Here is a 27,291-nt window from a genome sequence, read left to right as displayed (position 1 = left end):
CCCGATTGCAGCGCCAGTCACCGGAATTTTCTATAAGGCACGTTTTTATGAAACGATTTTTATCCTTTAGTCTTAGTCAATTAGATTTAAGATTATTCATTCCCTTTAAGATATTCTAAGCTTAACATTAAAAACATTAATCTGAATGTAAGTTTGAGTTGTATTATTAACGTTCGACCGAGAGCGAAACACCATCCAGTCTTATAGCGACCGTCGAGGTATGCAGATCTACCTGCTAAACATACATGTATGTACCCTTATTTTGTTTTCTGCGTTCGTTTAATTTGTTGTATTTATCTTCTTAACTTATTGAATAAACTCATTAGCAGGAAGAACGTGTTGATTTTATTACTCCTTTACATCCCTGATTCATTTACATCTCTGCACCCTTTACATCCCAGCATTCCTTACATCACTGCATCGCCTTCATCCCTGCAACCCTTATATCCCTACAACCCTTATATCCCTGCATCCTTCATATCATTGCAACCCTTATAATAAATATAACTGGTTCGAGTAAAGATAAATAAAGGTAAGTAAAGGTAAGTAAAGGTAAGTAATTGTCCCAGCAATTTTGTACAAATTTAGTTCCTATTTTTGCCGCCAAAGGGCGCTGCTTCAACGTCGAAAATTTAGTTCACATTTTTGCCGCTAGAGGGCCAAAATTTTAGCATGATTTAGTTCCTTTTTTGACACCAGATGGCGCTGATCCGAGGTCGAAAATTTAGTTCGCATTTTTGCCACCAGAGGGCCAAAATTTTAGCATGATTTAGTTCCTTTTTCTGCCACCAGATGGCGCTGATCAAACATCGATAATTTAGTTTGCATTTTTGCCGCCAGAGGGCCAAAATTTCAGCACGCTTTAGTTCCTTTTTCTGACACCAGGGGGCGCTGATCAAACCTCGAGAATCTAGTTCGCATTTTTGCCGCCAGAGGGCCAAAATTTCAGCATGCTTTAGTTCCTTTTTTGACACCAGATGGCGCTGATCCGAGGTCGAAAATTTAGTTCGCATTTTTGCCACCAGAGGGCCAAAATTTTAGCATGATTTAGTTCCTTTTTCTGCCACCAGATGGCGCTGATCAAACATCGATAATTTAGTTTGCATTTTTGCCGCCAGAGGGCCAAAATTTCAGCATGCTTTAGTTCCTTTTTCTGACACCAGGGGGCGCTGATCAAACATCGAGAATTTAGTTCGCATTTGTGCCGCCAGAGGGCCAAAATTTTCGCAAAAATTGCCTCCGAGGAGGGGAATGCAGGGATATTTTGGTTGTGGAGATATAGGGAATACATGGATGTAAGAGATGTAGGGGTGAAACGGATGCAGAGATGTAAAGTATGCAAGAATATAAGAGATACGGGGATGTAAGAGATGCAGGGATGTAAGGGTTGTAGAGATGTAAAGCATGCAGGGGTACAAAGAATTCAAGGATGTAAGAGATCCAGAGATGTGAGAGATGCAGAGATGTAAGGGATACAGAGATATAAAGATTTCACGGATGTAAGGGATGCAGAGATATGAAGATTTCAGGGATATAAGGGATGTGGAGATGTAAGTGGTGCAGAAATGTAAAGAATGCAGGAATGAAGGGAATGCTCTGGGAATTTACGTATCTGTGGTCACTAAATAAAAATACTGCATCTTGCGATAAACCATATTTATTTGAATAATTATTATTTGAATAGTAAATAGATACAATAGAGAACGCTTTTAGCAGGCCAACTTCTCGATAACATTAGAGAACTATCAATATATTTCTTTTTTTTTTCTAAAAAGAGATAGGGTATCGAAATATAGAAGCTTCGATCGTTTTAAAAATCTCAATAATAATTAGGAATAATGATATAGGTAATTCATAATCGCCTTATTAAAAACAATTAAAATATTACCGTACAGATAAATATTGCTAACTCGGAAACAGTTAAAATTTCTCATACATGTAATGGCATTATTAATTAACCTCTTGGCCTAAAATAAGAAAATGCTATATAATATATAATAAGAGATTGCATTGCGACTCTTTGTATCCTGTGAAAAATGATCGTTAATCATCGTTTATCGGACACATATTTCTTTTAAGGTCCGACTACTGAGCATCTTTGATCTTTTTTAAATGGCATCGATATCAAAATCATCCTCATCATCCGAGTCTTCATTAACTACAGCAGGCTTCTTCTGCACAGGCGGTGGCTGTTGTGGTTTTAGTGATTGTTTGGCTCTGTCATCATATTCAATCTGCAAAAGAAAATTAATAAATTAGTTAAATTTAAACATTATATATCAGATTAACTACTGAAAACGTTCAGAGTTGAGATTTACCTCCAGATCATCGTCTTCTTCTTCTGATTCAGAATCTTCTTCCTCTGCTTCTTTAAGCCAAGTTAGGAACGGTGCAGCTTTATCGTGAATTTCTTGAGATAAATCTTTTGATACATATTTTTTGGTCACTTTATTCGACCATTCGAACAAAGCTTTTTCTTCCAAAATATCAACATCATAGAAGAGCTGCAATTAAAACAATTTACCGATATAAATATATACCACGATAGTACATAAATCATTACGAAGATGATTAATTTTACCTTTAAAATGCCGGGTACTTTTGGCATCAAAGCATCTTTATGGAGGGCTATCACTTGTTCGATTCCTCTGATTAAATACTTCTGTGCCCTGATGTCATCGTGGGTGAAACGTAGCAGAAGTACCCGATATTTCTTCGCTTGAGCAGCAATGTTTTGATCGAAAAGTAATTCAGCCAATATCAATGGAGCCTTCGTCTTGATCTCCAGGCGTTCAGCCTCCGTTATCAGCTCTTTATGGTTGTCCAGTTGCCCAGCGTCGCGACGACATTTAACTAATTTATAAAACATGTCCATCCTCTCCTTTTCAGTCTTATCGAGATCGTCGCTGATGGTCATCCCCTTAGCCCCGTCCGTCAAGTCTTGCAGACGAGCTCTAACCGCTTCTTCTGACACGTCGACCGCCCAATTGTCGTCGTCACAGTCCTCTGAAGCCATCTTCTCAGGAGCCTCGACCACGATGTCAGTGGTGCTTGTATCGTTCTCAGGTGAACCAGATCGATCACCGTTCGCAGTTGCGGTGGTAGTGGTGGTTGTCGTGTCACCGTTAGCGCGTTTCGAACGTTTACCGCGTTTACCTTCGGTCAACGAGCTGCCTTGAACGGCGGGATTCAGGCTCGGTGGATTCTTCAGGATGTAGGTATTCAATTTATGATTACTTTCGAGTAGCCCGTGGTAACCGCAAGCTTTACATCCCTGCGAGATGGTCCCTTTCTTAGCGCTTACCATCAGCTCTGTTTCCGGATTATCGCATGCCGGGCATAGAACGTATTTTCGAATGAATCCATCGAGGAGATCTTGTAATTTTGTAGCGTCGTGGGAACCGTTCACGATGAATCTTTCGTTTTTGAAATCGAACTGGGTTTGAGCACCGAGCTCGCAGCCAAAATACTTGGTCGGATATGTGGCGGGTCTTCCGATCGCTTTAGCTACGTCGACCATGTTCACGATTACGGTCTTGATGCCGTTACCCTTGCCCTCGACTTTGGCTTGGATACGCGGCATCTTGTAACGATAAAACGCATCGCTGACGTTACGGTTAACGTTGACGCTAGCCATGGTGACTGATGTTTCCGTCTCTTGCTTCTAGATAACTTAAGGCTCGTTCCAAGCGACAACAACTTATGACGAGACGTTGTGAACGCGTTACAGAAAATCGTGGGTGGAATTTGTTCGAAGCTTCTTCTTGGTTTGCTCGTGGTTGCTCTTAGATTCTTCTCAGCCGCTACTGTTATCCTGATGGTTCAAGTAGGTAACGTCTTCGTCCTCGTTCTTCTCGATCTAATTTTCACGTTTCCCAGCGGCAGTTTGATTGCTGTGCAGCGACGTTGCCAGGCAATGGCTACCCGATGGTAGCTCGTTACGTGTCGAGTCAGGGTGATTTTCGTTGTCTGCGGTAAGGTGTGCCGCACTATCCACTGACGCCAGTCACGTTTCTCTGAACGGCTGTAGCTTCCGATGCCTATTACTAAAACAATCAGAAAATATTCTGATTAGCCCGTGTATCTGTTATCAAGCGATACAAGGTTAAATGGAATACTGTCGTTCGCGATGAATCGGGATGATGCAAACCTGGAAAATTTTGAGGTCCTGTGTTTAGGCAGGACCAGATGATTTAGAAATCGTTGGGTGGTATCTTGATGCAAATATTGCCTCGGTTTGGTGGGCAGAGGGGGATAGTCTTCAATGATCATACACGCTGCCTGTCCGTTGCTTGTGCCACTAAGAAAGCCTGGGTACCAGGTTGGTGTGGTTAACTCACAGGTTGCTCGTAACGAACGGTTACTCCGACCTAAGGAGATGATGTTGCCGTTTAAATGTCGCTTGGACAGTGTCCTACTACCGCCGCCTTTGCTGTACACCGATCCTTTCCCTCTGGATGATATCCTGGATGTTCCTGGAATCAGACAAACAACCGTTAATCACATTCTAATACATTTCTTCCTTACCAAATGAAGTCATACTTGGCAGAAAAACCTGAATCCTAACAAAATTTAATTGTTATAAAATCCCACTGTTCACTGATAGCCAAAAAATTGAATCAAGTTCATTTAAAGTTGAACTCCACAAACCTATATTCAACCAGCGAAATCATCTCAAACAGAGGAACCCAGACATACTAGTCTTGAGATCTAATGATTTTCTTTTGTAACTGCCTGTTGTGTCCATTCACAGCTGGATGATTCTAAGAGCTTTCTTTAAGGAGGACCTGCTAAAAACGTTCGCAGACTGGGACCATCAGGGAATGATAAGTTTGTTCAGGGTTCTCCTGCTCGATCATGCAGCTGGCTCATTTTATTTCTAGGTTCGTTGTCGGCTGTGGATTGTCTGTTCTCGTGTTCATGAAAATTTAGCCTGATGCGCGGTTTCATTTATCTCGATTACTAACGATCATCCAGCCGGTGTTTGGAGGAGACTGACCATTCGAAAATCATGATAGCGAAAGTCACACGAGGACTTGGCTGCCGGGGAAAACTGGGTATCACTACCGGAAACGATGCGACGCGAATTCATTTACCGAGCCACGGGAATAAAACAAACGAACCCCAGAGACAAATGATGAGAGATAGAGAGGAAGTCGATCGGATCATCCATGAATTTTAATTAATTTTTTTATTTTTAAATAATCTAACAGAATAGCGGTGTTAAATGGAATTAATTTCCTCCTCTCGCGGATCCCTCGAATCCGTGTTGACACGGGTACCCATTGATCGGAAAACAAGAAACTGATGCGTCAACAATTGATACCGTGTATTAGCCGTAATATCATCACGTTAATTCCCAACGCGAAGCCAGACAGGGTTCGCTATGCTATGAACGCACACTTCCGGTCGGCGTATATATCGAATGCAAGCAGACAGAGGCGATATCCGCGCTACCGCGAATTGATACCTCGAACGTTTTATAGAATTGAAAAAAGACACCGTGAAAAGAGATCGCTTTATTTTTTAAATAAAAAGGAAAAAAGCATCTATCATAGTTTCATCGTTATCCTTTCTAGATAACGTCGGCGAGGAATGAAATATCGAAGCATATTTTTCTAGGATTTTATCGACCTGGGCGGGGTTGCATCGGTCCCGATAGGACGACGAAATCCTATTATGTAAAAACACAGCATAATCCGCTTCCGGTGTAATACGCTCGCGCAATGCCGTTTCGTGCTGCGATCGGTAAACGTAACCGAATCGCGTAAATTGTTCTGATTAAACACCGTACACGATTAACAACAAAAGTAGGCACGAGTTTATTTCTAGATCGTCTATCGTACCGCTGTATACGCTAAGAGAGAAAAAGAATTGATCTGGTCGATGAACTCGGTTGAAAGGGGGCTGGAAAACAGTGGATTTGAATTTTTTAAAAGAAACTTTACTAACAAAGAAGTACGTTAGAATTTATACAAAGGTCAAAGTGTTTGTATAATTTATTTACAATGAAAGTTACTGGTCATCGAGGAGAAAGTTGGAAACTTTGTGCGAATTTATTAAATATTTATTTTGATAATCTGAAGAAAAATCTGCGTCACCCGATGCTAATTAACGTTCGATGCAGCACCTATCTAAAGTATCAAGGTGTTCGCGTTCTCACGTGCACGAAACCGTTCCAACGTCTGGCACGCGGTGTAAAATGACGGCATAGAATTCTAGCCCCGATATTCCGTAACGATTAATGGTTTATCAATGCAGCAGAAGTTCGAGCGCTAGAGCGGTGCATCGATCCGATCCATTCCCGTTGGAAAGAGAACTTTCACGTGTACACGGTGAATCTAAATCGCTGGAATTCCGTACGACGTTCCGTGATAGCGTGCCTTCGTCGATATGCTAACAGGGACTTAGAATAAAGTGTAATTAACAAGGTGTTCTCGAACGCCACGACGTAATTGAATTTTTTCTCCAATTCGCCATCGAGCTTTTTCTTTGGAGAAAATTAATTTTATTAAAATTGGAAAGAAGGATTTTTAAGGGATATGTATTTTGAAGGAGCGTGGGTCACCTGAGTGACCCACGGAGGAACTTATGAACCAACGAATAAAATATTCGATGATAGTAAAGCAGGAATTTTCTAGCGGATCGACGTTGACCCAGAGTTATTTTAAAGCCGAAACTTTGTCACACATCGGCGGACTATTTTAAAACGTTCCACTTGAAAATATGAAACACCTACCGAAGCATAGAAATGCTGCTTTAAAATCGTATACTCTAATTAGCAAGCGTGGGTCATGGATGGTACACGCAACGCGAAACAATGCAGAGTAAAGCAACGGAGGCTACGTACCGTGAAATTGTTATTTATTCGAGGAGGGATCGATCAGAACGGTGCAACAATAAGCGTTTATCGGTGTTAAACGATCTATGCAACTATGTGAAACTTCGTGGAATCAAAGAGAAGGGAAAATATTTCAATACGTCACGAGAAACGGTTTAAGGGAGTTCACCCAGTTTCTTCGATCGGCACCCTTCCCGATGGCGATTATTTATCCCCAGGCTTATCAGTTGAACGAAGATCATTCGATATCGAAAGAGGTTGATAAAAATATTCACTCGTTCTCGTTCCGCGACTTAGAAATCGATCCTTCGATTTCTGGGCTACCTGTAACCCCATAACCCATGGAACTTTCCAGACGCGTGGAATAGTTCTAGAACTAGGGATTCGATTTTCTCGCAAAAGCGAAAGAATTTCAAGCGATTTGTATCGCCTTATCAAAAGTTCCACAGCGAAACCACTCCCAGATAAAGTTGAAGATACGATAAGAGATTACCGACGACCGGTCACTCATCGCCCACCCTTGGCTAACTGTGACAGCGTGGTTCGATTGAAGAACCAGGGTGCCGGTGCACACGGTCACACTGCACTGTGTCACGATGCGCAAAGAGGCCACGTCAATGATCGTTACGCTCTCAAGAGGAAGAGACAGCGAGGTAGAAGAAAGCGGGTACCGAACGAAATCCACCCTGAGGAAAATCAAATAAAAATGACGAAAGAAATGATGTGCAACGAAGTCAATTTACGAATAAAAGAAGAGCAAAGATCGGAAGAAAAATCCCATCGCACCAGTGGCTACCAGTAGCGATAGCTAATTATCACGGATACCATCATCGACCAGGAAGAATCCGGCACAACTGCACCTTGCGGTGACCATCATAGGACACCTCGAAGAATCTCTCGATCACTTTGACCACCGAGTCTCGGAACGAACTAGGTCTCCAGAGATTCTTCCAGAGGAACGTATACCCCAGGAGTGTCCTTATCGAGCGATGCAGAGGCGTAGCACGCTAGTCGGATCTTTACCTGCTCGGTACAGACGCATAAGTCGTGATTTGCGACCGTGGCTGCAGCTGCTGATGCTCTTTGTGTCCCTACACGTCTTCCTCGAGACTCACGCCTAGGCCGGCAGAGTTTGGATCGAGGAAGAGAATCCGGCCGGTTCCTCTGGGTCTTTATTTATATTTTCAAATTATTATTATTCGAACGAGTCGCTGATCGCGGCCTACGGACTTTTTAAAACTCGGCACGTTACGGACACGACGGATTGCGTACGGTACGGCTGTGGACGAGCGACTCTCTGCCGGCTGCCGTAACTGGAGGTCTCCTCTTGGTCGTGCGTGGCCCTCGGGTCCCGGATCAGCCTACCCCGCGGCTCGCCGCTCGCGCAAGCGTCCTCAGCGCGAGGATACGCCGTATATTGATCGGCACTTGGCCCGATCCGGACGTAAAGAACGTCGACGTGGAATTTCTGGTTACGGTTAGCGCACGGACTTCGGGCAAGGTCAGACTTGACCGGTCTCGCGGCACGAGCACTGGCGCACGCTGCGCCAGGATCCTACTATCCGCTCGCACGTCCACCGAAAGGTGCACCAGGTGTGGGTTAGGTCGGGATTAAGGTAGATCCAAGTTTCGTTGAAGTATCCTGGAAATCATTGCAGAGGTTACTAGTGATTAGTATATAGAAACCATTATGGGTGCCCGTGTGCTCCTGGAGGGTGTCTCTAGGTGATGAAGATTGCCCAGGTCGTGGGATTCCGTGGGTGTAGAGGTTTTGTAATTTTTCATTCTGGAGAACTTAGATAGAGGGTGGTGATAGTCTTCTCTTCTTTAGAACTAACTGGAGTATCAAATGAAAATTGATCGAGTGAAGTCTGATTTTGATAATCTTTCGTTTCGAGGACCTGTGTGTACCGCTTTAATTTCGTAGAACTAACTGGAACCGTCTTATGCGTCGGTATGCTCCTCTCATTAAGCAGAAGATTGAGTAGGCCGGAACGAACGATGATAGAATCATTTTATCAGAACGGTGGACCGAGATTTAGATCAGGTTGCAGCAGTCTTCCGAGGGTCCGAGTTCTGAGGATCAATTCACCCGTCGTTTCCTTTGAAACTCTCGATGATCGATAACACGTTTAGAGACTATGTTCCTTTCTGTATCGTACTTGAGGAAAACAGCACTACGAAGTGATTTTTAAACGATGCACGGAGGTTTCAGCATTTCATTAAGAAAGAATCGATTAGATCGTTCGAACGATACCACGTTTTTTCTAATGGATGAGATGTTAGATTAGATTCTGCCACAAGGACAGCTGTATAGTGCGATCTTGTTCTCGAGTAAAGTGGAATGATAAATGGAACGACTTGATTCGAGTATAATGTACTACTACACGTGGAATTTGTATTGTGCTGGTGTGCAGCAACGATTCTCTAGGTAAGCCTAATTACCGCGTACACGATGGATCTTCTTCCTCGTAGAAGGAAATGTTAATTACCGACATGTTGTTAGACACAAAATTGCCTGACACATTGTATGCGGAAGTTTATGCAAACTTGCTCGTTTTATTCGCCACGTTTCTCAGATTTTCTGTGCTATACTGATTTATTCCATGCAGCTCAGGATTTCTTAATTATCTGCAATCTACTGATTGCAATCTCGAGTGGGTAGATCATGAAAGATGATAATTGTATATTTTTGTTAAAATGAAAAATAACGTTGGTCAGGTGAAATTTTGTGCGAAAACGTGTCAGGTTTTGTAGAAAAATATATGTTACGAGTGTTTCACAAACTGGAACAATAATCTGGATATTTGATCAAGTGAGTCAGATTAAATAAATTTATAGAATAAAAAATTTCCACACTGTCTTGATCACAGAATGAACTCGTTAAGTAGCTATTAAGATTTCATTATGAGAATGTATGGAGGATTGTATTTCAGTGATCCTAGCGATAGAAACACCCTCTTGCGTAGAACGAAATAATAGTTGTTCCTCGTATTGATCGAAGGAACAGTCTGATCAGGACTAATGTGCTCTGTCAACCGACCGATCGCGTCCTTGTCAACATTCGCAATACGGAAATGCATTGTACTCTGTTGAATAAACAGCCCGTTTATTCTTGCTCTTTGTTGCGATTTGAATCGCATTTATCATGGAAAAATGTATACACTTTTCATAGAAAGTTATTTAATTCAACACCCTCTGCTTAAAGAACGTAACATCAAATAAATGAAGTGGTGGTGAATGTGTTAATTACTAAAGGAATTTTTCTGATTTTCAATTTCCTATTTGCCAATTTTTCAGGTGGCAATATTTAAGCTTTCAATTTTTTAATCTCCCAAATGCCAATTTCAAATATTCCAATTTCCCCATTTCTCAAATGCCAATTTTCCCAGATACCAATTTTTCAATTTTCCAAGTAAACCATTTCGGTGCCCCCGAAAAAGGGGGGCAGTTCGCGTTATCTCACAGGGTAAACGGGGTTCGCGTTATCTTTAAAGAAGCATTGTTATTACCGAGTCAAGTTTAATGTCAGTGGCACGATGAAAATATCGTCGGTTCGCGCGCAACAGATCACGTTTATGCATTTTAGGGGGGTTATTATCTGGAGAGCCAGGCACGAATCGTATGCATTATGCATTCTCTAGCCAGGATCGATCTTTTATGGCGTGCTGATACCTTTCGGGCAAGGCTAGATCGTACGCGATGCATCGTGAAAAAGACATATTGCGAGTGAGACAGATTTAACCCGATAACACTGCATGCGACTGTTTATGCAAATGCTGCTGCACTCCTTTCGTGCTCAAGTGTGATACGTTACCCGAAACGTTACACGTGTTACGCATTGATGATACAATATTTAACAGTATCGAAAAAATATTCTTGATATCATAGAAAATATAGAAGGGAAAAATTTCTACTTCTTTTATACCCAACTTTATATAAACATTGATCAGTAATTCTTTCCTTTTGTTTTTTTAAAAGAAAAATATCTAAAATAAAATAAATGCGTATTAATCGATCCATGCGACTCAACAATTTCGAGTATCCCCGAAAATGACGCAATGAATCGCAACTCTAGGCTAACTTCACCGTTCACACGGAACTTCCGGTGCGCGGTACTTATATGTGAACTATTTTTGCACCGTTTACTACAATCTGATTGCAAGGTTACACTTTCTGTTTCCTTTTCTGGAACTAGGAACTTCTCAATTAAATTATTAATAAAACCAAAGAAGAGAGTGATTAAATCTCTGATTTAATAAAAGACGTAACCTAAAATTGATCATCTAATCGCGGACCGTTTGTGAAACGGCGAGTATAAGCAGACGATTAAGATGTATTATTTTGCATCGCTATCGAGCTGCTGCTATGCATGCTTAAGGGTCAGAGAGCGGGCCATCTTAAGCCACACGATAAATGGAAAAAATAAGAGAGTACGCGAAGGGAGCGAAAGGTCGGATTACACGAGACTCTTCGAAGAATCTCTGTTTCGAAATCGAACAGTTTCATCTTCACGATGATGGAAGATTCTAACAAGATAGAACACGTGTTCCGGCGCAGAGATTTTAATTTACAAGTTTTGTTAAAAGCTTATAGAGAGAAAATTTTTATTTTGAATTCGAGGATTGATGTACTTTCGAATGGTAAAATATTTGCGAGAAAGTAAGGTTGAATCGCTAATTAAATACTAGTTCCTACTGGAGCCGGGTCAATGGATCGAAACGTAAATATGTCGTATGCACTGCGAGAAAGCTACACGATTCGAATTACGAGTTAACCTTTTGCGTCTTACGCCAAATCAATTTCGTTGCGTTTCAATTCGATTTCGAAACAAGTCGCGATAACGATTGTTTGTAACAACGTAAATAAATGAATAAATTGAATCGTTGTAACTAATTCGATAATCGAGAGAAACGACGCAAATTGGTTATCTAAGAATTAATTATTTGAATTTTAAATTATTTTGTTTTTAAAATTTTCTTAACAACAAATTATATATACATTAAAAATCATTATGAATAAATTGTTTTCTTAAATAGTTTTTGTTTTCCGTGAGCGTAAGTACCACTTCCGGTTACCCGGGAAAAATGAAAATAGAAAGTTTCGTTGATCATGGCTACTAGTTCGATTACAGGTTAAGTTTGCTAGATAACACGAGCAGGTGCGATCTGCTTAACATATATAACTATTCAAGGTTGTTATTAATTATTGAAGCATTAAATGACAGGAATAAATAATATAAATAAAAAAAGATGGGTGGAATGTAATTTCGAAATAAGATAACATAAATGTTTAATTAATCAATATTTAACGCAATCTGTGAAACACATTTAAAAACGAAAAAAATTTTCATCATTCAATTCTGCTGACACAAATATGCTAATTCAACAAAACAATTTACATTTCTATTCTATTTTAAGAAACACTCAATCCACGCTCCAATTGATTCGGTCCGTAAGCATTTGATGTAACAACTTCCTTTTGAAAAATAAGATAAATGTACAAAGCTGATGATTCGCATACAAATAACACATCACCAGGCAAGTCGATATAATAACAATATTGCGTATAATCGAAATTCGATAGTCGACGGATGTGGATCTATTCATTTTATCGATAATTTAAATGGATGCCAGTCGATCAATTTAAAGAAACGACTTTTTCTCGACGAAACAATCGATTTATTGTAATTACTAATCGATAAATGACGTTGCATTTTACACGAAATTCGGAAATTACCGTCAAACCCGATTTTTTTAATTCCTACTTATGAAACATTTTAATAAACTCTCACTACCATTGAATAAAATGTTAATATCGTTACCTCGATTCGATCGTTTCTACATTATATGTGGCTTCATTTCACTTATTTTCCATAATCGCCGGGAAAAAAAGCATGATTCATCGAAACATCACATTACATGAACGTTATCGCAATCTCGCGGTTCACTCGGCCGACAAAGCAGCCGTTCTCGATTCGTTCAATAATTCGAAAAGCAATATCGATCCATCGTTACGTAGCGGAAATAGAAGCAACGAACGAAGTAACATGGAAAAGAGAAAGGGAAACGTAACATACCAATGAAGGAACGTAAATGCGTGAAAAGATGAAGAAAATGTTCATTTCCATAGAAATGAGCCGCTCGTGGATCGTGTATGTTCTCGTGTCCAAAATGGCTGGTCGCTAAAATTAGCGTCGGAAGCAACCAAATGATACCAGATAGGACGTCGCCGTCGCTACCATGCCCTGGTTCCACTCACCTTGGCGTCGAAGAAAAGTCATATAAAATGGTATCGCCCTGCTGGACGGCCGCCTTCTAGCGTGAAAATTGAACGGGTGTTCGTGGGTGTATCGAGACAGATGGATCGCCCTGTCGGGTGCACCCCAGTGTCTCGTTTTACGTCTTTCTACGATGTCGTCCTACAAACGTCGGTCGAGAAATCGGTTGATCGCGTCGACGTGACACCGTGCCGATGCTTCAGCTTCCTTGCTGATTCTTCAGCTCGATGACAAGTATCCCTGTCGTCGAATTACTATTTTCTTCCAAATTCTCTCGCTTTACGTGCTGTACGTAACGTTTTCAGCTTGCGACGTGCACACGAAACGTTCCGGCTTCTGAGACGGCTACTGCCTGAATACAACTGCATATGCTCGAAGAAACCAGGGTCGTAAACATGACTTGCGACTCCCTGCGATGATAGCGACGCCCCTAACTTTTTAGAGTGGTCTTTTTTTGCTAAATCGTCACGTGACTCAACGATATCACTGACGATGATGCAATGTAATTTTTGCGATTCGTTACAACGATAAGAATTTTATTAATACTTATCACTGAAATATTATCTTACAACTGTAAACGTGTACAAATTTATACAGAATAAAAAGGCAATTGAGAAAAATTTGTGTTCGTTACTTTCAGTTTGTCTAAAAAAAAAACGTAGCATAGTTGTCTTATCTAATCATAGATTTATAGTTTATGATTAAATAAAACGTTGCCAAGGTAAAATACTGTGCAACATAAAAATGAATTAACTCGAAGATATATATACATTTTTCCTTTTACACATTCTGGCGCAATATTAACAGTAATGATTAACACTAGTATTGCGACAATTGTGTAACTGGTAACCTAACCTTCCAGTCAGTGCAATGCAATGATCCGAACATAACCTTAGTGTTCAAAAGTAGTTCCACACTGTTCCACACGTGAGGTCGTGCTACAGTTCCCGTCATATGTATATATTTCTTATATTAAATATAAATAGCAATATTCATGATAGAAGTATAATTTAAAAATGACTTCTCCATTCACTTGTATCACATGCCGTGTCGCGTTTAAAGATTTAGAAATACAAAGGCAGCATTATAAATCAGACTGGCACAGATATAATCTGAAAAGAAAAGTAGCTGACATACCTCCTGTTACTGTAGAAGAATTTCAAAAAAGAGTGATCGCACAGAGGGCTAAAGATGATCAACAAAAAGAAGAAGGAACAACAAGCTGTAAGATATGCAGAAAAAAAATGTTCAATACAAAAAACCAATATGAAAATCATTTACTCTCAAAGAAGCACAAGGAAAAATATGCAAAGCAGAATATGTCTTCTGAAAATGCGAATGAAATAGTAGATACAGATGCTGATGCTAGTCTTCCACCTAATTCTGTGATTAACAAAGATACAAATGAAGAAAGTTCTAGCAGCACCAGTAAACAATCAATTAAAGATATGGAAGTAGATTCTGATATTGAGTCTGTAGATTCTGATGAATGGGTTGAAGACACTGAGAATCCAGTAACAAATAATAATTGCTTGTTTTGCAATCATCATAGTAGATCTTTGATCCGGAATCTGAGACATATGACCATTGCACATTCATTTTTTGTGCCAGATCCTGAGTATTGCACTAATATTAAAGGATTACTTATATATCTTGGAGAAAAGATTTTTGCAGGATACATGTGCATTTGGTGTAATGATACAGGTAAGCACATTTATTATTTTATGCTTATATGACAATTAGCAAATAAATCACATGTATTTCATGAATTAACAGGAAGAAACTTTCAAAGTGCTGTAGCTGCTAGAGCACACATGATTGACAAAGGTCATTGTAAGATGTTACATGAAGGAGATGCACTCTTAGAATATGCAGAATTTTATGATTATTCTTCAAGCTATCCTGATGCAGAAACTGCTGATCCAAATGCAGAAGTTGAAATACCAGAATTAGATGATAATGATTTCCAACTTGTGTTACCATCAGGAAATGTTATTGGTCATAGATCTTTGCTAAGATATTATAAGCAGAACTTGAATCCAAACAGAGCACTTGCAATCTCAAAGAGTAAAAAATTACACAAAGTATTATCACAATATAAAGCCCTTGGATGGACAGAAACACAGAGAGAAGTTGTTATAAAGAAAGTCAGAGATATCAGATATATGCAAAGGATACAGGCCAAGTACTCTACGCAATTGCAGTTCAAGGCAAATAAATTACAGAAACACTTTAGACCTCAAGTTAATTTCTAGATATTATTATGTGTATTAATATTGTTGCAAGACTGCATTCCTTCTTAAATCTTTATGAGAAATTAATTGTTAGATATGCTTATTGTATCGCATATTTATACATTTATTGTTCAAATAAAATTGTACTTATTTAAGAATCCACGTTTAATATGATTTAAATATGAAATCTGTTAGAAGGACATATGTTATGAGGCTTTAGTCATTATAAATTGTAATATTTATTTGATGGATAGTTTTACAAAATAAGTTGTAATATATTTTCATAATATGTGACACCAACAAAAATAATATTTCTTGTAACTTTTACGTTATACTCATATGGACCCATCACCGAGTAATTCCTGTAGCCATAAGCTAATTCATCGTTTTCGATAAATCGTTATACACGGGGTAAGAAACGATCCGTGTTTCTGCGCTTTTCTGACGGCTATAAAAAAACATTGTACACAATCGAAAACGTAAAAAATTGTGTACCATGCGTGTATACGATATACTTTCAATTTACCACCAGCAAACTGTAGAATCTATATAAGAATTAACAAATGTCAATGTACAACATTTGACACATGATTTTTATTTTCCATCACATTTCTATTGTCGAACGATATACGCTGTTATTCCCTTATGACATACACGAAGACATAATTTTTTTTTTTTTTTATCACGTTAACCAGAGCAACTGACTTCGATAATTCATTTTGAATCAACAAATTGCAGAACAAATGTCCAATGAACGAAACGTTAAATAGATCTTCGTTCTTGCATTTGTCGACTCGAATGTTTTAATAAAGATACGTTATTTGGAACACAGATAATGGGCGGTGACCGATGTTTCGAATTTGTAATACTTTTTAAGAGAAACACGCGGCCCACCCTCTATAGATACAAGTACTTTGTAAATGCATCTTTAAGAGAAACATACACATTAGAGACCTGTTATTGTCACACAACGATACACATAGTATACACTACTCTTCATTCGTAAAATTCTTTTGTTTACCGAAGATTTATAACATTAAATTTCGTTTTGTTCTGTAATTTAATTTAATATTTTTACCATCAGCTTTAGAGCTTGATGGGGTGGAGCCGGTCTGATCGATTCATCAAGATCTGAGTACAAAATTTCAGCCTCCACCTGAAAACCATGTTTCAAGCAAACTTTCTGCGAATACATTCCCGTTGCGTCGGCCTTGAACACCTGTAAATACATTAATCATTTAAATAAATCGTTTAAGGATAATTGGTTTTACACTCAAACGTTTACATACAATTCGTACGAAGTACACTGCGTGCAAAAATACCTCTCGAGAAAGTAACGAGTGCATTGAAATTACATCTTGATAAACGAAAATCATCCCATGCATATTAATCGAAGAACATGCTGAAACAAAAACAAAATGTGAACTTCGAGTGGTCACATTTATTCCAACATATCGTGCTACACATAGAATCGTATGCTGTCAAAGAAATAATTTATTTTGTAATCTTATATGTAAAATATTATTTTGAATACACATATATGTTTGCAAATTATAATTGAAATTTCAAAATGTGCTGCACAATTAAAAGAAGCTTCCATGTACGCCCTAGGGCGTAGCTAGGAGATGATAAACGATAGAAATATCTTATGCATGCTTCAACATTTATAATATAGAATGAATCGTTAAATATTTTTTTAAAATTTCATGATTACGATCAGATTACCTTAAAGCCGGCATTTCTTGCTATTTCTATACTATCTGCCATTAGAACGTTCGCCAAACCCCTCCCACGGAAGTTCTCGTCCACGCTGAGGATTCGACACTCGAACAGCTCTTCGACATTGTATTTGGAAAAGAGATTAATTTTCTCGTTAACTTTGTAAAGAAGACCGAAAATTGTTTTGAATTTTTCGTCGTTCAATTCGGCGAGTCGACGTTCAGCCTCTTCCCGTTCTCCTTTCTTCAGGATACCATTCAAAGCCATACCAGCTATCTGGTGGGACAGTTCTTATGATCGACAATGAACTTAATCTTCAAGGTCCATAAATCATAAAAAAATATTCGCTCGTCGATAAAGAGTTAACAGTATACAAGATAAATTTCTTGAAGAGAAAAAATAAAATAATTTTGATTTTCTTCGATTCAACCTACCGTCCCATTTTGATCCACCAGCATCCTCGAGTATCCCTGTTTCAAAGTCAGCTGGCAGTGTCTTTCCAGCTCGAACTGGCTCTCCCCTTTCTCACATAGTCCTACCGCGTGATTCAATGGTTCATCAGAAAAGAAATTCCATTTCAAATGATGTATCGCATCCTCGAAGCGATTTTCTGGAACTTTCACAACTGTTAAATGATCAGACGACATCTTTGGGATGGTCACGGCACGAATTTTCCGCGCACTGAAAGGATTTTCCACGCGCGCACCACCCTTAGTAGGGTGAGTTGGCTCATATGGGAAAAGTTCCACATATTGATTGACCCAGTTCAAGAAATTTACTAGCTACAATTATGTGTTCTTCTTAATTATTCCCATCGCAGGATACGCGATACATGCCCTAATGGTATCTGTAGCTATCACCAGAGACATGAAAACTCATGAACGTGTGGGTGTATCGAAGATGAAATGCATCGGTAAAAAATGAGCATAAATTTATGCTTTGATGGAGAGTAATGATGTATGAACATCATGTAATAAATAGATGTTTTATAATGAAAATAAAGGAATGTAATGTTGTTGGTTCCAGAAGAATATAAGCATTAGATTAAATATATGTATGTACATGTTTATTATTCGTAAATTTTTGCTAAATATTTGATTCTATAATCTCCCACGACGTTACATTTACCGCAAATTATTCGCGTTGAAGGGTACCCTTATTCACAGAGTAATAATACAAGTACTTTTGAGTGCATTTATACACAATACAGTTTCAGCAAATTTCAAATCACTGCACTGATGTGTGTCTAACAGAATGTATTATTAACATCTTTCGATCACTATATAGCACTAATTTTTATATGACGTGTTGCATAAGTAATATAATTAAAAAATATTAGCAACGTCATAACAACCATGTGTTGGTAACATAATATATATTGTCTGACGAATTTCATGAAAGGATTGAACGGTTTTATCATACTTCATTAGATTCGCGCTTTACACATTCGTTCAGAATCAAAACATACTTTTTTAATACTTCAGAGTGTGGAAACAAATTATTTACAGTGTTTAGAATAAAAGGTCATCGTCACCTTCGTCAAGCATATTGGCATAATCCGACTCACGGTCTGCAGCTTTCATTTCAGCTCTAATTACCTCAAGCTGAAAAGTAAGTAAAACATTGTTAAAAATTTGGATTATACAATAAATATACCACCTGTTAAATTTCAAATTCTACCTTAGCTTTAGCTATTTTCTTTTTATCTTGAATCTTCTTTAACCGATAGAATTCTTCTCTTTCCAATTCATCCAGTTCTGATATTATATAAGCAAGAGTTCTTTCAATTCTTGGAATGATAACATGTTCAATAGCATTCACACGACGATTCGTGATTTTAATAACTTCATCCAAAGTTACAAAACTTGTCTGTAGAGATGCTAATTCTACTAAAAGCTTGACTGCTTTCTGATAATTCTTCTTCAATTTTGACAATTGTTGACCACCTCTTGCCAAACCTGCTAATTCATAAGTATCTGTGCCATCCTGATATGATTCGAATACTGGAAGATTAACACCAGCTACATTATCTTTCTTGGAACGAATTTTAATCTGTGCCTTTGTCACATCCTGCAGAACTACTTGATTAAAGTCTCCAGTTGCAAATTTTGCTTCGGCTAATGAAAATGCTGCCTCTTTCATTACTTCTCCCATCAAGGTTTTCGTCTAATCATGAAGGAAATATATAGAAACATTATAGCAGCAAGGTATATAACAAGGTATACGGTTTATAAATATACAATCAATATTTATACCTCAATGATTTTACCCAAAATCATCCTAAACCGCATTTGCAATGCATCTGCTTTCTTTTTCAACAAACCATGACCTTTTTGTGCTCCTTGTAAACGAGACTTCATTAACATTTGTGCTCTGGAAAAAGATATATATATGTTAGAATTTCACATTATTTTGAAACCACTTAAGTACTTAATTGTACACGATTATCACAAAGAATTAATTTAATAAAACGGATAAAGAGTATCATAGTTTAAATGGTGAAAAACAAATTAAGGGGTTACACCCATTTGATGAAAACTCCGAATAACCTGGTGAAACTTATAATTTTTATAAAATAAATGAAGAACAAAGTCTAATAACAAGTGAAACGGGTCTGAACAATTTATAGATGAAATACTCACCCCCGAGAGGGGAAAATTGCAAGTTTATCCTTCCCAGACATAGCTATGATCTATCAAGCAGACAGGAATGAGATTGATCAGCTGACTTGCGGGACCGGAAGTTTTAAGATAACTGGCGCAGTACGTAACAGAGCGCGGGATTTTAAAAATACGCCAGGTATATAGAACAATTGAACCAAATGTACCAATATTAACACTACTTATTCCATACGCAACACCCGATTATTAAATTCAAAAAATTATGATTATAAATTCAACACACTAGTAAAATGAAGTAACAGAAATTAAACATAAAATTTTAGTAATACTCCATGGCAGAAAAGAATAAAGCATCCTCCTCCTTTGAAGAAATGAAAACTTGTTTTACACAACGATTAATAAAAGAAGGCCGTTGTTTTTGCATTACTGATAACGAGTCAAAGAACACGTTCAGAATAGAAGTGTCCGCTGTCAATCCGCATAGTCCTTGTGGAAGTTGCTGGCAGCCTGGAATAATAAGAAAAGCTTATGAAGACGTCGTGAAGAGAATGAATATTAGCTGTTTTTAAAAATAGGTTTGTGTATATTTAAATTATATATAATATTAATACTAAATAAATAAAAATTGTTACAGATTCATATCTTTCTCTTTTAATACGTTGCCATTAATTTATTAAAAACATGATTAACACAACAGACATCTCCAAAAATTTTATTTTAAATAAGGCAATTCATGATGCCACAAATATTCTACTTAGACCATACAAACCCCTAATAGTACCAGAATCTTGTACAACTCCAAATAGCTATGACAATAAATGTGAAGTAATCAATCAAATTAAAGAAAAATACATGTCACAATCACAAGATTTCATACTAAAAATGGCAGCAATTGCATGGGACTTTTTAAATATTTTAACCGTGTTTCAAAATAATCTTGCAAGCCAAATTATAGAAGAAGACATGCTGGATAATGAAATTTAAGTTTCTTATTAACTAGTATTAGTGAATGGGTTACTTGGTATTAAACAGAAACCATTCAATAAGATAAAAATATTTTATATATCTTATACTGCAGCTTCTATGGCCAATGTGAATTGACAGCTAATTTAAGAAAAATACGAGTATATTATACCAATGTAATTGATATAAGTATTTTTAATAAAACTATACAAGGAAACTTTGTACAATATTTTATGATACAGTTAACTGTCCAGGTTTTAATACTTGTCTCACAGTCATATTCACTCTAGCTTCTGAAATATAAGTTTTTGCTTTGTTCCAGTCCTCTTGATCCCATTTACAATATTGATTATTATCATTTGCTTCTTCATCATCCCATGGTGCATTGTTAACTGGTAAAATTTTTGGCACTCCATGGTACCTTAAACGCGAGCTTCCAGACATTATTAGTACATCTCCACTTTGCAAATACATAGCATCAGCTTCTTCATCTTGTGTAAGTCCCCCAATTAAAAATACTGCAGTCTGACCAAAACTTATAGAGATCAAAGGTGCATCAGTATCAATTTCAGACTGATCAACATGACCACCTAAGGTAGAGTTCATTCTATAATAATTAACTATTGCTGCTTCAGCTTTAAAATTCATATATCCTAAACTTTGTGCCAAAACTGAAGCCAATAATGACAAATCAGCAGGCATTTCTGTTTTATTTGTTTCAGAATATAATTTTGTTTCCCAATTGTGATGATATCCCAATGTTGCCCATCTTAATTTTGGTATTAATTGTTTAGCTCTTTTAGATTGTCTGCAATAATATGATAAATTTATAGATCACCAATACTATGATTTATATGGATACATCCATATCTTACCCAAAACATACATCCCACCAAAGTTCATCCTCTTTTAAAAGATCATGCGCATCCAAATTTAATTTGGATGGTTTTCTTGAGTAATATTTTAAAGCCTGAATAATCCAATACCGTTGTGCGCTATTGTTAAATGGATTTTTTATAATGATAAGTCCCGGAATATCTACAAATTCAAAAACTTTCCAATCTCTAACTGGTTTTAATCCTACTTCATGTTCAGATTCTGTGTTCAACAATTTTCCTCTAAAACCGATAACCTGAAAAGCATCGAAACGTTTCATTTATGAAATACGTATAAATTCTGCAATTGATTACATACTCTGCTACATTTTGGATTGTTTAAATCGATTACATCTTTCAAGTCGGGAAATGGCTTTCGACTTTTGTAATATTTAAAACTATTTCTGAACATCATTTTCGAATCATGGACGACGCCATTATTGATAATAATGCGCGCGCAAATCAATAGACGTCGCTACTATACCCGTTGGTTGAATCCATGCAATTTGAAAGTAGATTTTAACGCAGATTTCTATGCAAGATACGATTAAATGCTTCACATGTTTGAATAAGAATGTCATTTTGACCCGGTTCACCGTGTATGACAATCGAAAGTATAGACGGTATCGTCGTTAATTGTCGGCCTCGAACTTTTCCTGAATTTTTCATAAAAAAATGTTTCTACGACGCATCTTAACTAACACAAAGGTAAATTGATCAGAGATGAATCTATGATGTGACATGTGACTAAGAGTGTACAATCTACGATTTTACGCCGTAAAAGCAATCGATGAGTGGACACGTAAACAGCGCATTGTGCATTACGATTATTCAATTCACTTACAATTTGCATAATATCATCATCGCAAACGCTAATAGCTAGATACGTATCGAAAAAGTCACAGTTCGAAACGTTTTTTTCTCTCTCTTTGTACCGGTACCGTACGCACACGGTAATGGACTGTGACTAATTTTAGAGCGTAATTTTCGCATAATAACATTGCCGGGAAATCTATGATTTCATAGAGCCGAAGAGAGGCACGCCACCCGCCTTCAAGGTTTTTCGAAAGCTTCGAGCAAATTAATAGCGCGCACCGCGTTAATAATCGTTCATTACCATCGCTTCTATTCTCCATAAATTCCACCCACCCACCCTGGTCGCGAACGATTGTTCGTTTGTGTCCATAAGAACGAACCTTGCTCCAATTAGTAAGTTGAAATCTTAATTTATATTCTTCAATTGCCTGTTTCTTTTATAAGTAAAAAATAAAATCATTTTTTAATTGAAAATAGGGTGAAAATTAACGCGGAAGGGAATAGTCAATATGGCAGTATCTTTTACATGTGAGCAATACCGAAAACGAGGGAAAGGGATGGAAAGTATGGACATAGGTACTCTAACACTACTCAAATGCCGGCACATTAAGGGAGCGCGTATTCTCTGACAGTTTCATGTCAACAAATGTCGTGCCCGCGAGTCGCGCCCAGTCGTAAGCCAGGCCTGCACCAGTACTCGCGGCGTATTCGCGAGATAGACCAATCATGGATCACTGCCACGCCACTGTCAGCCAATCGCATCCGTTCCCAGTGACGACAGTTGCTAAAAATAGCCCGTATATATCTAGGCCGGTCGCAACCGCGAATTATCCACAGTCGTGCGCCGGCAGCCGACGGAGGTGGACGGTGTAGGGCGTATCGGGACGCTGTGTTGTTGTTCGCAACTAAAAAGGTAGGACCCCCGTACACGCACCTAAAACAACCGTCTTCTCTGCACGTGATAAAGCTCTTTGTAGGTCGAGTCGCTATTCTTGTAATATAGTTCGAGGGTGTATTAAAGGGTATCGAGGTTATAACAGGAATTTCATTAGAACCCTTTCGTAGATTAACTTGTCAAGTACCTTCAGACAAATACTAGTTTAGATTACGAACTTTGTGACACTTCTTTATTGATTTTTGGTAATACGGTCGTTTGTATCATTTTTATATTAATTACTTTCACGAATACAACTACTTTTGATAGATTATCGATTAATACAGATGTCAAAAGTATCGATAATAGTTTGTACAATCGAATATCTCGAAAATCGAGTTCGCGGTTATTCAAGGTCATGCGACCAACCGAGTGGAGCTTTATTACGAATATGTTGCATTATTACGGCAAGAATCGAGAGAAGAATATGTTAAATGCGCCGTTACTTCACTAAATGTGTACATTGTCCGATAAAACGACACTTGTCTCTCGATTTTTGTTACATTTTTATCATTTTTTCTTCTCCATCGACAAAACAGTTATATTTTATTTTTTCTATTTATCTCGCATTCGATTTAACGTAGCGTGAAAAATCCCGCTATCGTTCGTGTATCGAATGTGTTTTCTTAAATATGAAGTTAGCCATAGGATCGAGCATCGGTTACCGCGTTCACGCGATAAGAGGTGCAGCAAAGTTGTCGAAATAAAAATTCACGAAAAATCTTTTCCCTTTTTACCAATTTGCTGCTATGTAAAATAGTAATTGCTCCTCGAATGGTTCATGACACCTGAGGATGTCACAAAGAACATTCGGTTGCAAGTGGGGAACCTTAAATATAGCGAAACAGAACATTGGCAACATTGTCACGGATCTAGTAAAAGACTATATAGCATCCTCACACGGTACCAATGTTGTTGATTGCACAATGCTGAACATTTAAAACTAAACACTCGTGTTCTTTACATGCATTTTATCCTTGTAAACTTTCGAGTACAATGCAACGTGTAAGGTTAATTCTGCGTATGTGTATACGAACGAAAGTATAATGTTTATATTGGCATGTAAAGTGGAGTTAAGTAGGATCACAAATAACCGTAATCATAAAACCTCATATTACGGTGGTTTAAACGTGGAGTATGTTTATTATGAACGACTTAATGTTTACTAGAAATGCGGTGGAAAAATAAACTATTCGCGTGGGAACGTAATAGTATTCGATTGAACTTTTTTGGAAATTCATTTCCTTCCTCGTAATGATAAAAAAAATATTACCGACGTTGTTTATCGACGATGGTAAATCTCGAAGTGAACATTGGTCCCAGGGTTTACGATACGATCTATCGATTCTATAGTTCGCGGCTGAATATGAATATGAATTGATTTTGAAAACATGTCTTCCTTGTCAATTCCCGATTCGTATGTCGATAAATAGTTACCAACGATTCCTTGTTACCTATGTAGCTACGTTATCGTTGCGACAACAATTATATGTTTGCGTTGGGATGCAATAATCAATATACATAATTGGTTAAAAATAAACGCTGCACAAACATTTGGCGTTTAATTAAAATTTTGTTCAACTGAAATATGATTTTCTAATTAAATTATTGGAATTTTATTTTATTCGATTTTCAAACGCCTCATATTTATTATTATTAAAAAAACAATTGCAAGAGTGCATCAGGCATAAGTGCTTATTTAAAATTCTTTATCATTCGCCACTGTACTTTAGTTCGAAAGTAATTGAATAAGAAGCGAAGGAGAATTATGCAAATAATTTTCGAAACAAATTTCATCGTCGAAAATTGAATATACAGAGTGAGAGAAAAAGAGATTCGCGAGATCATGAAGCTTAAATGTTTACTTTCATTTGTAAACTTCCTCCGCGGCTGATAACCATTATACAATAATAATCTTATCTTTGCATTCGCTATGCAAACGTGCCAATCTTCTCAAGGTGCAGTCCCGCTGGGTGTGATAATTAGTTGCAAGGTTGGACAACGTAACATCGGCATACCTTTTCGTACATTGCTATCTTTTCTTTTTTTTTTGTTTCTATTTTCAATAGTTTCTTATCGTTAACATTTTTTCTTTGGGATTTAGATTTCTATCGTTGCCTTTCAAGATATTCACAACGAACGTAATTTAATTTAATCACTTTCGGGATTATCCACCCACGCTACTTTCAAAATCTCCCGCTTCGAAATTGATGGGATTAAGTGTTCGCCGAGAAAATCCAATTCCATGGTGAACAAGGAATTAGCAAAAGGAAGAAATCTTTAGAGATTCGAACGCATTATCGCGACAGTTTCCAGTAATTATCTCCGATAGGTCGGCAAAGATTCCTCGCTCCTTCGCGACCGTGACCTTACTGACATTTAATTTCTTAGATCGTCTACGGCTTCGAAACTCGCCCATACAGGATCTGCACGCGTGTCAGATAGCGTGCGCATTTCCATAATACCGAAGGCCGTCAAATATTGCAACTAGTCGAATGAATACTTTTGCTGCTTTATCTCGCTTTCATCGAATCTTTCTTCTTTCATTTCCACCTTCCTTGGTAGAATTTACGAAGAGTTTTACAAATGCGTATTTCGAAATTTCAGATGCTAAGTTATGTATATTTCATATTGCAAATATTTGGAATTTTAAGTTCTAAATTGCAAATTCTAAGTTTCAAATATTCGCAACTGCAAGTCTGAAATTTGAAACATTCTAAATTCCAAATTCCAAGTATCAAATATTCAAAGCTTAAAACTTGAAATTTTAATTATTCCATAAATTTCTTTTGATACCAATCACTGCTTACCCCTTTGATAGTCAACGCACTTATTAAAGATACGATCATTTAATTATTCAGTTTTCTATTCCACGTTATGGGTACAATGGCATTACTATTCATAGATTTCATTTTTACACCTCGTTTTAATTATATAGAACTTCTTATGATATCAATCAGTAATGAGCTCCGTGTCAGTCAACGTGTTAATTGAATTTACCGCGATCGAGGGAAAATAGTGGCGCGGATAAAAGCTCGCTTTCGATTGATTTATCGGTGAGCTGAAACTCGAAAGGAGTAGTTTATGTACTTATGGATAGGGAAAGAGGAGAGCACCTTCTTGCTCACAGCTGATTACAAAGTCGAGAGATGATATAACTGGATTTGCAAGTTGTCACGGTGAAAGAGTGAGAGGCGGACGGGAAAAAAGAAATGGTGGGGGAGGCCATTATTGTTCAAGGGCGTCAATGTACCGATTGAATTTAAAATGCTAATCTGCATCGTAGAGAAATGGTGATAGGATGAATTTGCGCGCGAACAACAGTTACGATTTCAAGTGGGATCAGTTTATCTTGTTAAATTTCTTTTTTCAATTAGGTTTCCAAGCATCTAAGTTTCCAAATTTCGAAATTTAAAATTTTTCAATTTTTCTAAGTTCCTATTTCCCTGGTTTCATAATTGCCCCAAGTTTCGAATTTCCCTGATTTCCCAAGTCCCAAGTTTTCAATTTCTATATTCCCAAGTTCCAATTTCCCAAATTTCCTAGCTTCTAATTTCCCCAATTTTCAAGTTTCCATCTATCAAATTAAAATTCAGTCCTCAAAGCACAAATAAAACATTATAAAATTAAGAATTGCAGTACTTGCACACGTTTGTTAACGAAGGTTTTTGAACACAATTTCCACCGGTATCGTGACAGCACAAGGCCAAATATGAAATATCTGCGAACGTTTAACGATATGTTAAAAGTATGGAAATGAAATTATTATGGCGATTTAAAAGGTTTCTCGCGGCAAAAAGTAATTGTTCCGTTTTTTTCTTTTTAAATTGGAATTCGTGTCAACTGGGGGGGTAGCATTTTCTCATTTAATAATTGTGCTGTTCAATTAGCATAACGATGGTTTTTTAATGCAAGGATTCGCATAAATTAACACTTGATATATTCCTCAATGTTCATTAAACACGTACGATTATGTTTGCCCTCGTCTTTTATTACCACTTCTTTTTT

General features: G+C 37.6%; 6 protein-coding genes and 1 long non-coding RNA gene across 9 annotated transcripts in view; 3 read left to right on the top strand and 4 right to left on the bottom strand.

Moving 5' to 3' along the window:
• Nucleotides 1-1,648: 1,648 nt before the first annotated feature.
• Nucleotides 1,649-4,291, bottom strand: eIF5 (eukaryotic translation initiation factor 5). Its single transcript, XM_034328617.2, has 4 exons — nt 4,151-4,291; nt 2,582-4,067; nt 2,319-2,504; nt 1,649-2,234 (listed from the first exon to the last, which is right to left on the bottom strand). The coding sequence occupies exons 2-4, from the start codon at nt 3,635-3,637 to the stop codon at nt 2,109-2,111; spliced, it is 1,368 nt and encodes a 455-aa protein (XP_034184508.1). The 5' UTR covers nt 3,638-4,067; nt 4,151-4,291; the 3' UTR covers nt 1,649-2,108.
• Nucleotides 4,292-11,849: 7,558 nt separating this feature from the next.
• On the top strand, nt 11,850-15,567 carry LOC117606303 (cytoplasmic 60S subunit biogenesis factor ZNF622). Its single transcript, XM_034328618.2, has 2 exons — nt 11,850-14,825; nt 14,898-15,567. Exons 1-2 carry the CDS (start codon nt 14,138-14,140, stop codon nt 15,374-15,376), a joined length of 1,167 nt encoding a protein of 388 aa, XP_034184509.1. The 5' UTR covers nt 11,850-14,137; the 3' UTR covers nt 15,377-15,567.
• Nucleotides 15,568-15,611: 44 nt separating this feature from the next.
• On the bottom strand, nt 15,612-18,277 carry LOC117606307 (arylalkylamine N-acetyltransferase 1). Its single transcript, XM_034328625.2, has 3 exons — nt 17,509-18,277; nt 17,081-17,350; nt 15,612-16,574 (listed from the first exon to the last, which is right to left on the bottom strand). Exons 1-3 carry the CDS (start codon nt 17,719-17,721, stop codon nt 16,416-16,418), a joined length of 642 nt encoding a protein of 213 aa, XP_034184516.1. The 5' UTR covers nt 17,722-18,277; the 3' UTR covers nt 15,612-16,415.
• A 155-nt stretch (nt 18,278-18,432) lies between these two features.
• Nucleotides 18,433-19,854, bottom strand: Vha36-1 (V-type proton ATPase subunit Vha36-1). The gene is made up of 4 exons (XM_034328624.2): nt 19,717-19,854; nt 19,330-19,447; nt 18,755-19,240; nt 18,433-18,678 (listed from the first exon to the last, which is right to left on the bottom strand). The coding sequence occupies exons 1-4, from the start codon at nt 19,755-19,757 to the stop codon at nt 18,586-18,588; spliced, it is 738 nt and encodes a 245-aa protein (XP_034184515.1). The 5' UTR covers nt 19,758-19,854; the 3' UTR covers nt 18,433-18,585.
• Nucleotides 19,731-20,467, top strand: LOC143305315 (uncharacterized). Its single transcript, XR_013062200.1, has 3 exons — nt 19,731-19,873; nt 20,019-20,270; nt 20,330-20,467. It is a non-coding gene; the product is annotated as an uncharacterized LOC143305315 (long non-coding RNA).
• A 388-nt stretch (nt 20,468-20,855) lies between these two features.
• AlkB (alpha-ketoglutarate-dependent dioxygenase AlkB) lies at nt 20,856-22,492 on the bottom strand. Of its 2 annotated transcripts, none has more exons than XM_034328620.2 (3): nt 22,378-22,492; nt 21,534-21,790; nt 20,856-21,466 (listed from the first exon to the last, which is right to left on the bottom strand). In XM_034328620.2, the coding sequence occupies exons 1-3, from the start codon at nt 22,384-22,386 to the stop codon at nt 20,890-20,892; spliced, it is 843 nt and encodes a 280-aa protein (XP_034184511.1). In that variant the 5' UTR covers nt 22,387-22,492; the 3' UTR covers nt 20,856-20,889. The 2 variants fall into 2 exon arrangements, with proteins under 2 accessions (XP_034184511.1, XP_034184510.1); XM_034328619.2 differs by lacking the exon at nt 22,378-22,492 and adding an exon at nt 21,853-22,010.
• A 665-nt stretch (nt 22,493-23,157) lies between these two features.
• Atf3 (Activating transcription factor 3) overlaps nt 23,158-27,291 on the top strand; it is an 18,858-nt gene continuing 14,724 nt past the window's right edge. For both annotated transcript variants that reach the window (XM_034328622.2, XM_034328621.2), the window contains exon 1: nt 23,158-23,262. The gene's annotated coding sequence lies outside the window, so the exon portion shown is untranslated. The remainder of the gene's footprint in view (nt 23,263-27,291) is intronic.

Source organism: Osmia lignaria, chromosome 1 (assembly GCF_051020975.1).
Source record: "Osmia lignaria lignaria isolate PbOS001 chromosome 1, iyOsmLign1, whole genome shotgun sequence".
Classification (NCBI taxonomy): Eukaryota; Metazoa; Arthropoda; class Insecta; order Hymenoptera; family Megachilidae; genus Osmia; species Osmia lignaria.
This window is presented reverse-complemented; position numbering and strand designations above follow the sequence as displayed.